This window comes from Xenopus laevis, chromosome 4S (genome assembly GCF_017654675.1).
Source record: "Xenopus laevis strain J_2021 chromosome 4S, Xenopus_laevis_v10.1, whole genome shotgun sequence".
Taxonomy (NCBI): domain Eukaryota; kingdom Metazoa; phylum Chordata; class Amphibia; order Anura; family Pipidae; genus Xenopus; species Xenopus laevis.
This window is the reverse complement of record NC_054378.1, coordinates 92,780,056-92,791,413: the sequence shown is the minus strand read 5'-3', so window position 1 is coordinate 92,791,413 and position 11,358 is coordinate 92,780,056. Positions and strand designations below refer to the sequence as shown.

The 11,358-nt window shown below is 39.1% G+C and overlaps 1 protein-coding gene across 2 annotated transcripts; it reads left to right on the top strand.

Annotated features, from left to right (window-relative positions):
• Positions 1-929: 929 nt before the first annotated feature.
• rnf2.S (ring finger protein 2 S homeolog) lies at positions 930-10,726 on the top strand. Of its 2 annotated transcripts, none has more exons than XM_018261114.2 (7): positions 930-1,083; positions 4,220-4,308; positions 4,398-4,558; positions 5,637-5,852; positions 6,803-7,075; positions 7,563-7,734; positions 9,164-10,726. In XM_018261114.2, exons 2-7 carry the CDS (start codon positions 4,222-4,224, stop codon positions 9,263-9,265), a joined length of 1,011 nt encoding a protein of 336 aa, XP_018116603.1. In that variant the 5' UTR covers positions 930-1,083; positions 4,220-4,221; the 3' UTR covers positions 9,266-10,726. The 2 variants fall into 2 exon arrangements, with proteins under 2 accessions (XP_018116603.1, XP_041417509.1); XM_041561575.1 differs by having other exon boundaries at positions 958-1,117.
• The last annotated feature ends 632 nt before the right edge of the window (positions 10,727-11,358 follow it).

Sequence of the window (11,358 nt, the reverse complement as noted above, 5' to 3'; positions counted from 1 at the left end):
ACTGATACAGTTACCTCAGTGTCTGACTGAGCATTAAAAAATCCTAAAAAAAAGGTCCACTCTGAAAAGGTTATGGATAGGTTTTAATTAAAAAAGGGCCCTAGTGGCCCAGGCCCATTTGCTGTTGCCATGACAGTCCAGTCTCAGTGTGATTCTAGAGGGAAAGAAGAACAATGTATGACTGTAATGCTGTCATATTAGTAAATATTTCCCAGAGGCTGGTATTGCGCTTTTTGCTCTCATTTGCCACTTAAAGGGGGACTGGGAGTTGTGTTGTGAGGGAGTTAAGGTGGCCATAGACGCACAGATAATATTGTACGAAACGAATTTTAGTCCGATATTCGGTGCGTTTATGGTGGAAAAAGAGCCGACTGATATTGGCAGAAGACTTGGATATCAGTCAGCCCGTCGATCGGGCTGGACAGAAAATTTTGATCGGGTGCCTTTGAAGGGACCCAAACATCGGCCATTGTTAGTGCTGAATCGTCAGATACAGGTAGAATTCTATTGTTATTTCCCGTATATCTACCTGTATATCTGACGATTCAGCTCTACACGTGTGTATTGAAACGAACGATCTTTCTTGGAAAGATCTTTTCCAAGAAAGATCGTAATTGTTACGTCTATGGCCAGCTTTACTGAACACTTCATGGAGTTGTACAGCTGGGGGATGTGGGGGATGTCTGGAATATATCACTTACTAATCATAATAATAGGAATAGAAATGCTGGTTTCACCTCTCTAACAATAATACAGCCTCCCCCTTCTTTCACCCACCTTCCCCGGCGCTCCCCCAAGTCCTGCACTTCATTTACCCTTACCTCCCTCCTGTACTCTTCATCCCTCTGCTATCGTTTCACTCTCCGTGGCTGCTCTCTCTCTTTCTGCCTTCCCTCTTTCAGCTCGCCCCCTCCTTCCCTTCCACTCCCCTTCCTCACACGGCGCAGTCTCTTCCCGAGCTCCATTGCGGAGGTTGTTGGGCCTGCGCCATATTGGGCAGCCCGAGCACAGGAGTAGAACACACAGCGCGTCTCTATCGCAAACATCAATCGGAGCAGGTCGGACACAGGGTACAGTGAGACGGTGAGTGCGGCCATTGGCTGCCATGAGTTGGCGTGTACGTGCTCTCTGCTGCTTATTCTACTCTACAGGGAGGAACAGCACAATGGGGGACGCGCACAACAACAATTATTGTTGTCGTTAACGTTGTTGTTGTTGTTTCCCTTTAAGACACTAGCAAGGATTCAGTGGTAAAACAACAAAGAAACGGAATAATGCCATTTATGCAGGGGCGTCCGGGCTCCCGCTGTGCATTGGACTATACCACTACCAGCCGTGAGGGGGGGAGGATAGGTAACAAAACAGCTTAGCAATAGTCCTTGGAAAATACACAACAAACGTTTTGGTGTCAGACTCAGTACTGGATATTTATGGCAATCCAGGTGCAAAGGCATGGGCTGAATAATGTGAGGTGACAGAGCCCGTTTAGTCTGTAACCTATAAACATTCCTGGTTGGGCTGCATTTAGGACAAAGATGGCCCCCTACAATGTAGTGTATTTCTTCGTAATTCCAGCCTAATTGTGACAGGGTGCTCTGAGTTTGGTGGAAGGGAGTGCAATGCATTGAAGTGTCTCAGGCATGCTGAACATTTGGGATGGCATCATTTGCATGGCTAGGGGGCAGATTTATCAAGGGCCGAAGTGAATTTGAGGGAATTTTCGAAGTAAAAAAATTAGAAATTCAAAGTCTTTTTTTTTTTGAATACTTCGACCATCGAATAGGATACTACGACTTTGAATTTACTTCGATTCGAAGTAAAAATCGTTCGACCATTCGATAATCGAAGTACTGTCTCTTTTAAAAAAACTTCGACTTCAATACTTCGCCAACTTAAACCTGCCGAAGTGCTATGTTAGCCTATAGGGACCTTTCAGAGCGTATTTCTAAGTTTTTTGTATTCAAAGCAAAATCGTATGACCATACAATAAAATCATACGATCGAAATACGATCGTACGATGAAAAAAATCCTATGAATTCGACTACGAATTTCGTAGTATTCAATTCGATGGTCGAATTTCAAAAGTATTTTCCACTTCGAAATTCGACCCTTGATTAATCTGCCCCTAGGTGTCAAAATCATGCCAGCGTCCGTCTAGACTACTACTCCATGAATATCAATTCTATATAGCTGACCAGTTAATAAGAGCTGCTGATTTGACTACCAGAAATGTGACAAATATATTATACCCATAGTTGCATTATTGGGTGCGAGCTTGGTGTGCCCATTGATATGACACGCTGCGGGAAACCTGGTACTGCCACCAGTTTAAGGATTCCCCGGCCCTAATAGGGGCAGTTGTGCGCCATTCATCAGAAGAAGCAGAATGAAGATATGTGGAAGTGCAGTGGATACAAGTGTCTGAAAGGGGATGTTCGCCTTCCAAACACTTTTCTCTGTTCAATTGTTTTTAGATTTAGAATAGTGATGTGCCGGCCGACCCGATACCCGCAGGTCAGGCGGGTTCGGGTCGACCTCGCAGTGCTCCTCGCGGGTGGCGGGCGAGTGCGGGTTTGATCTCTTCTCCTGCTCTCCCCACACGCCACCTTCAAATGCCAGCATCCGACTTCCGGTTTTATAGTGTTGTGTCTGCTCGCCCTGCCCCTTTTGTGACGTCATTGCAACGTCATCAGCGGGTCTATAAAAGAACCCCCAGAAGCGGGTGAGGGTGGGCGCGGGTATTAGCAGGTTGGGTGTGGGTCAGGGAAACCCTGACCCGCACATCACTAATTAGACTCTAAACTGTTACAATTTTGCAACATTTAGTTGATACATTTCTCAGCAGCATCTCTGGAGTATTAGCAACTATTGTATCAATTCTAACAGCTGCCTTCAAAGGGGAAGTAAAGTGTAAAATAGAATAAGGCCAGAAATGCTGTATTTTGTATACTAAACATAAACATGAACTTACTGCACCTCAAGCCCAATCAAACAAATGATTTATGCTTTCAAAGTTGGCCACAGGGGGTCACCATCTTGTAACTTTGTTAAACATCTTTGCAAGACCAAGACTGTGCACATGCTCAGTGTGGCCTGGGCTGCATAGGGATCGTCATAAATGATCAAAACAGCACAAGTCACATAATATCTGCCAGAAGCCAATACAGCAAGACTGATTAATAATCAGAATATACAGACTGCACTGGGTCCTGTGTTGTCATGTAACCAAATGTGTATTTTATAGTTTTTATATTGTTTAATACAAACTTTCTCCAACTCTGCAGAACCAGTGGCTGCAGCAAAATAATCCTCCAAATATAATCCCAGTTTATCTGTTTAAATCTGGCTCCATGATCTTTGTCCCTGCAGCTGGAGTTGCAAACAATAAAGGGGATGTAAAGGCAAAAATAAAATCCAATACAAATCTCTACAGTTTTCGACTGCTCTACAGGGAAACAAACAAAGCTGCTTGGGTTCTGCATGGCTGGGAAGTAAGACGGGGACTCCCCCTGCTGTTCATAAGTATGATTGTTTCCCTGCAGAGCAGTTAGGGACTGTCTGACAATTCCTATCCACAGCAGTAAATGAAGGGAGAATTTCACTGCATACAGTCAGGTTTCTTATAAAAACGCTACACATTTTTAATTAAAGTTTATTGGAAATAGTTTTCTTTTTCATTAAAGAAAGTAAAAATGGGATTTTATTTTTTCGCCTTTACATGCCCTTTAATGAAACTCTGGGATTCTGCTCATCAGGGACAAAGATAACAAATGTTTCAACTAAATGTATCAATGTATCTAACAGCTGCCTTTAATGAAACCCAGGGAGTCTGCTCAGCAGGGACAAAGTTAGGAAATGTATCAATTTAGAACAGTTTACAGGGTCGGCGACCCCACCTTCCCAGAGCTTTAGAAGATGAAAATGAAACTTTATGCTAAAATATTAGAAAAATGGCCACACATAGAAAATAGAATGTAACTGGAAAAAGTCTTTATTTCTGGTGAACAATCTGAAACCAACTGAACTGAAAAAAGTGTTGGAAGGTGAACAAGCCCTTTATTGAATTGCATGCATTCTCCCTTGAGTCCATTTTTAAGCTCTCACATGGGTATTATTTGGGATATTTAGGCCAATCAAGCTATAACAGCACAATTATTGCATTAGTTTGGGACATGTCAAATATTCACAAAAAGTAAACTTATTTTTGTAAACTTTTAGAAATGACGCAGGCAGTGCAGATTAACGGTGCCCAGCCACTGAGCAAGACATGGGAGCTCAGTCTGTACGAGCTGCAGAGGACACCACAGGTAAATCCGCATCAGCAATGTGTTCTGCTGTTCTACTATGAGAACTCCAGCACCTCTTACTGAAATCTGTTGTTTGCCTTTATGAATAGGAAGCAATAACTGATGGGCTGGAAATTGTGGTGTCCCCTCGAAGTCTGCACAGTGAACTGATGTGTCCCATTTGCCTGGACATGCTGAAGAACACAATGACAACAAAGGAATGTTTGCATCGATTTTGTGCTGACTGCATCATAACAGCCCTCAGAAGTGGGTAAGTGAAGGACTGCAGGATATTTTGGTTTGGGTTTCAGCAAATTCAAGAAAACATCAGTCCAGTGTGAGACTGGGCCACCAGGATACCAGGAAAACTCCTGTGGAGATCCAATGATTCAGGGTTTCTCAAACAGCCCCATGTGCCATAACCCTCATGGAAGAAATACAGTACAAGTAATTTCCCACTTGATTGATCAAAGCAGATGTATCAGTTACGTCTAATCTATGTGTAACTTGCTCACTGCTACAGCTGGTGACATTACATAAAGCCCAGCAATAAATGTCACAAGATGGCCATAGTGCTGAGGCATCCATAGACAGGGCTTCTTTATTGTTAATTCAAGTCTAATGGAATAATGAGTTACAGTTAGGTCCATAAATATTTGGACAGACAACTTTTTATCTGCTTAATTGATAATGACATAACGAAGGAACTGACCACATCTGCCCATGAAATAGCCTTTGAGTCAATTGTCCAATTCCTTTTGAGCCCCTGAAATGAAGTGATTGTGTTAAAAAAAGGCTTTAGTTCCTCACATTTTTATGCAATCTTTTTGTTCAACCCACTGAATTAAAGCTGAAAGTCTGCAGTTCAACTGCATCTGAGTTGTTTCATTTAAAATTCATTGTGGTAATGTACAGAACCAAAATTAGAAAAAAGGTGTCTCTGTCCAAAGATTTATGGACCTAACTGTATGTATATAGCAAATTTGCTACAGTAAACCCCCCATTTTACCCTTTTCAGGGGACCTGAAAAGGGTAAAATCCAGGAAAATGTAAAATGAGGTAAATGTATTATGCATAATATTGTATATAGATGGGACCACAAAACAACAATGTAAAATTAGGAAAATTTTAAAATCAGGGGATGTAAAATGGGGGTTCTACGGTATTATGTTTCTAGGTTATTATGTAAATAAAGATAACATCTTACCTGTCTCCTGACATCATTTTTGTAACAGTCTGTTCCACTTGGCTTCATTAGCATCAATGGATATATATGTCCCTGTGTGTGTTATTGTGAAAGTAAAATATATATGTTTTTTAAAACTTGGCGTTAATATTTTTTTTCACAGAAACAAAGAGTGCCCTACTTGTAGGAAGAAACTAGTTTCCAAAAGATCACTACGGCCAGATCCGAACTTTGACGCTCTGATAAGCAAAATCTATCCAAGTCGGGATGAGTATGAAGCTCACCAGGAGAGAGTATTAGCCAGGATTAATAAGCATAACAACCAGCAGGCTCTTAGTCACAGTATTGAGGAAGGATTGAAGATACAAGCCCTGAACAGGTAAAGAGGAAGGATTGAATATATATATATATATATATATATATATATATATATAAATACATACATATACTGTATATATATATATATATATATATATATATATATATATATATAATATATATATATATATATATATATATATATAAAATTATTCAGTAAAAAACGTCCGCACTCTCAGGATTTAAAAATTAAATAATGTTTTATTAACAAAAGACTAACGTTTCGGCCTCTCCGAGGGCCTTTCTCAAAGTAACAACAGACAATGAAAAATGCATTTAATACCCATGATGGCGGGAAAAGTTAATTGGCTGACATGTCATCCTTGTCATCATCTCAATGTATCCAAAAGCATAACTCAAAATACATCAATACTAAACATTAAGAGATAACTAAGAAATACATTTGCATTTTTCTTTGTCTGTTGTTACTTTGAGAAAGGCCTCGGAGAGGCCGAAACGTTAGTCTTTTGTTAATAAAACATTATTTAATTTTTAAGTCCTGAGAGTGCGGACCATATTTACTGAATAATTATTTCCAAAATTTTGGACACTGCACCCAGGCAAGTTGAACCTAGTGACGAGAGTGCCGACTCCCCAAAAGTTCTTTTTATATATATATATATATATATATATATATATATATATATATATATATATATATATATATATATATATATATAACCCTGAACAGGTTAATGTTTAAAGTGTTCTATTTGGTGCTTTGTCTCAAACAACTCCCCCCTGCATAATTGGGAAATCCATTATCATGTTAACTTGATCTGTGCAGGAATAAGTTTCCCCTAAATTCTTCTTTACATGTCTTAACACAGTTAAGGTGGTCTTTAAAGGAATACTGTCCAGTTCCAACCCCCTGAGTGTTATCATTGGCCAAGATCGCTTGATAAACAGACTGATCATCACCTAGTAACGGACTTCTTTTTTTACTAATAGGTTACCAAGAGGTAAGAAGCCACAGGTAGAAAACGGAAGTGGAGCCGAAGACAATGCGGACAGTTCCCACTGCAGTAACGCTTCTGTCCATAGTAACCAGGAAGCAGGGCCCAGTAACAAGAGGACCAAAACTTCAGATGATTCAGGGCTAGAGCTGGACACAAACAATGAGACTGTATCCATGGATTCTGTTTTGGAAGGAGGCAGTGAGATTGAGTTGGTCTTTAGACCTCACCCAACACTGATGGAAAAAGATGACAGTGCACAGACTCGGTAAGTGTTTTTGTCTTAATATAAAAGCAAAATGACTTGTGAAATGTCATACGTTTCCACGATTTATAAATAGGCCTCTAAGTAATGATCAGCATTTGAATGTTGATGCTTCTAAAAAAACATTCTTTTTATGTTACATGCCAAATGTGTGTACTAGAATTTATCAGTTTCTTACTAGATACATCTTTCATGGAGCTAGGATTGGACTTTTCCATTCTGTCAGATGTGGTTGCCAGATCAAGAAAGTTGCAGTAAGATTGAGAACAATGGAGTGACATGCAAGGCTGAAATTGTTACACCAACCCTAAGCCAGAGAAATAAACCATTGGGAAATAATATACATTTCCTTCTTACTGCAGCTATGACAAGTTCTAAATAAAAATGTAAAGGAAGTTTAATTGCCATTCTTAATATCTAAGATCCGCTGAGATTTGATATAAACGTATGTTATTTGAACTCTGGTAAAACATTATTTCTAACTACACAGATTCATAAAGACTTCAGGCAATGCCACAGTGGATCACTTATCAAAATATTTAGCTGTGAGGTTGGCCTTAGAAGAATTTCGAAGCAAAGGAGAGAACAATGAGATGAGCCTCAATGCTGCGAGTGAGAAACAGTACACTATATACATTGCTACAGCAAACGGACAATTCACTGTAAGTATTACCGTCTCTTTCTAGTTAAAGGAACAGTAACACCAAAAAATGAAAGTATTTTTAAGTAAATGAAATATTTACTTAAAACCGATATGCTTGCTTCAGAAACAAGACTATATTTCATATAAACTGAAGCTGCTGTGTAGCAATAGCAGAAATTTAAAAAAGGCTATACGGCGCAGAATTAATAGTGGATAACATATGTTTTACAGAACGTATCTGCTGTGTAACCTGAGCCTTTTCTCCTTTGAATGTCTGCCCCCGTTGCTACATAGCAACACCAGTTTTACCAGTGCAGGGCAACACTTCATTATATTTTTATTACTGTTCCTTTAAGCCAACTGCCATATCTAACATCCATAGTGAAAACACAAATTAAATGTGGGAATGACATCTGCCTACCTTTTAGGTGACTGGATAGGAAAACAGAAATATAGTAGCAAGTAAAAGCTTCAAAAAACAACAACCCTCTAGCCAGTAATGGTAATAGGCCTCGTCTTTTGTTTGCCAAAGTATCTGTTTTAACCTGGGACTTTTTCTTGCTTTTAGAACATATAAGAAAGCACATGAATTGTTAATGTGCCTGTACACAGGCAAACATTGACTGTTGATCTGAAATGACACTTTATTTACTTGGAACACGTAATGTTGAGTTCCAAACGGTCTCTGAAAGCCACACTAGCACAAAAACTATTTGTAGGGAGCATGGGTTTTTTATGGGTGATCAGAGGCAAACAAACCTTACAGCATCATGTGCAATGCCAAGAGTTGGCTGGAGTGATGCAAGAGTTATCACTATTGGACTGAGAAGTGGAAATGAGTCCTCTGAAGTGATAAATTACATTTTAACGGCCTGCTAGTTTATGTATATGGTTCCTGTTGACCTGAAGCATGAACAGGTTTGCCCACTAAATTGAGCAAAGATGTGTTGGTGACGTGGCCAAACCAGCTGATCTTCCAGCATATAGATAGAAGTAATCAAATTCACTTGTTAGCTGGCCTCTAGCAGTCCATATTCTTTTTCTGACCCCTGTTTTCTAGCTGCTGTGCTTTAATAGAAAATCCCTATAGCAGACAATAATTAAAAGCTCATAGGACAATCCTGTATTATGATAGTAACAGTACATGGAAAACATAGTTGATTTGTTTATATGCTTCATAATTACAAATTTTGTCTTTAAGAGATTGTTGCCTTTTTATAGGATGGGTAGGTATAACCTGTGGCCTTCCAGCTGTTGTACTTCAGCATGTTTTGGCTATGATTGAGCATATAGTCTGTATATGTATCATTTGTGCGGTAATATGTGCTAGTAAACTGAGAAGCAGAACAGCAAAGCTAAAACACTTAACTGAAACAGCTCTAGTGGTTGTTCTGTTAACAACTCTTGTCTGGTTTCAAATGCACACTGACTGGATATCTTCTTTATAGGTGCTGAATGGTTCATTTTCCTTGGAACTAGTCAGTGAGAAATACTGGAAGGTAAACAAACCAATGGAATTATACTACGCACCCACCAAGGAGCACAAATAATGAGTTGGACCTTCCTTTTTATAAGCAGATTTGTTATATTCAGAACTCACTTGCAAACAACGCACTTTTTAAAACCATGTATAACCGGTTCGACACTTGGATATTACAATTTTTACCACCATGTACAAACTCTTTTTTGCAGTTTTTCATTAAACAGTGCTTAAAGGTAAGTTTTTAGCAGCAACAAATCACAGGTGTATCAAATTTGTAATATCTGCGTGGTTTGATGGGGGAGTGATGAAGTGGCAAGCTGACCCACCCAACTCTCTAAGGTGACTGCACAACTGGAGAAATCTCAGCTCTCAATCTCAGTTTACACCCCCACCTCAGGTGTAGCAGTAGTTATCAAACATTGAGTAACTGAGAGAAAGCCAAAGAGGCAGTGCTAGCTGCTGCAAAAGTGTTTAATCACACAACATGTTTCGGGCTCTAGACCCTTTATCAAGTGACACTTTCGGGCTCTAGACCGTTTATAAAGGGCCTAGAGCCCAAACATGTTGTGTGATGAAACACTTTTGGAGCAGCTCGCACTGCCTCTTTGGATTTCTCTGTTACTCAACGTTTGATTATTTGGAACATATAGTAGAAAGTATCAGGAGCGCTCGCGGATATATTAATAGGTGAATTTATTGAAACTTTACAAAATCCCCCACATCAACATGTTTTGGTTCTATCCAGTAGTCACTTTGAAGTGGGGGATTTTGTAAAATTTCAATAAATTCACCTATTCATATATCCGCGAACGCTCATTATACTTTCTGCTTTCTCTCTTCTAAATATATATATCTGCAGTAAAACTATTAATAATACCCATAATAAATGCAGTATTGGCAGGCCCTATGCATTCAACCAATTACCAGTTCTTTGGGGCAGGATTTACCATGTCCCATGTAAGTCTTTCAGGGATTTTTAACCCTTGTGAGTGCATAGCCTTGTTAGATCACATTCACTATTATTTCAGAAATGTTTATGAAAGGAATTGTGTACAAAAGAACATTTTTAACTCATTGCCAATTCAGTGTTATTGAGTTATTTTTGAGTACTTTTAGTAATTACATTATATACTCCTACTAGTTGTAAAATTATAAACGGAAATAAATCCGCTTTGGGTGATCTGGTGGGTGACCTGGAGCCCAGGTTCTGATGGCGAACACTGCTGTCTGTTGTTGTTAATTCTTTGGTTCATCTTCTTGAACACTCTCGCTTTTAAGCAAGAGTCATTAGAATTAACCAAGAATATTGAGTGTTGTTAAATCTGGTGAAAACAGGGAGTGTAAGCTTGCTACATTAAAATCTGTACAGTGCAACATGTATTTATACTTCAATTTCCTGTAGGCATGTAAATGTTTGTGTCTTTTTCTGGTTCTAGTTGGCAGCAAAGGCAAAATTAACTAGGTGACTTGCGTGAATAATCCTTATGCTACAGGAGACTTCTTTGTTGTAAATAAAATATTTTCAGTTTACAAATCTCTGCTTTGTGATTGGATTAATGCTTTAATTTTTTCCATTAAAATAAGTTCTATTTGAAGCAATTCAAATGTATTTAAAAAGGCTGCCCAATACATGACTACACTATCAGACTATAATTATGCTCTGGTCATTATGTGATAAGAGACGGAGTCAGATTATCGGTCAGGGCAGACTGAGACATCCCATTGGCAAAGAGCTGCTCAAATACTGTACCCCACAGTCTATATAGAAAATAAACTCAACCATTGTTGGTAGGCTATTAGGGTAACATAGTTACATAGTTAAGTTGGTTTTAAAAAGACCAAAGTCCATCAAGTTCAACCTCTCCAAATGAAACCCAGCATACATACATACATACATACATACATACATACATACATACATACATACATACACACACGTACACCAACCCCACGATGCACTCTCATAAGCTATAAAGAAGTGCAGAAAATGATAGGCTGCTCAGCTAAAACTATCTCAAATGCTTTAAAATGGCAACCAAACCCTGGAAGATGTGGAAGAAAACAGAAAACTACCATTCTAATGGATAGAAGAATAGCCAAACTGGCAAAGACTCGGCCAATGATCAGCTCCAGGAAGATCAAAGAAGGACTAAAGCTACC

Coding starts and splice junctions, on each gene's coding strand:
- rnf2.S (XM_018261114.2), top strand. CDS start 4,222: ATGACGCAGGCAGTGCAGATTAACGGTGCCCAGCCACTGAGCAAGACA. Junction 4,309..4,397: donor AGCTGCAGAGGACACCACAG/GTAAATCCGCAT, acceptor CTTTATGAATAG/GAAGCAATAACTGATGGGCT. Junction 4,559..5,636: donor ATAACAGCCCTCAGAAGTGG/GTAAGTGAAGGA, acceptor TTTTTTTCACAG/AAACAAAGAGTGCCCTACTT.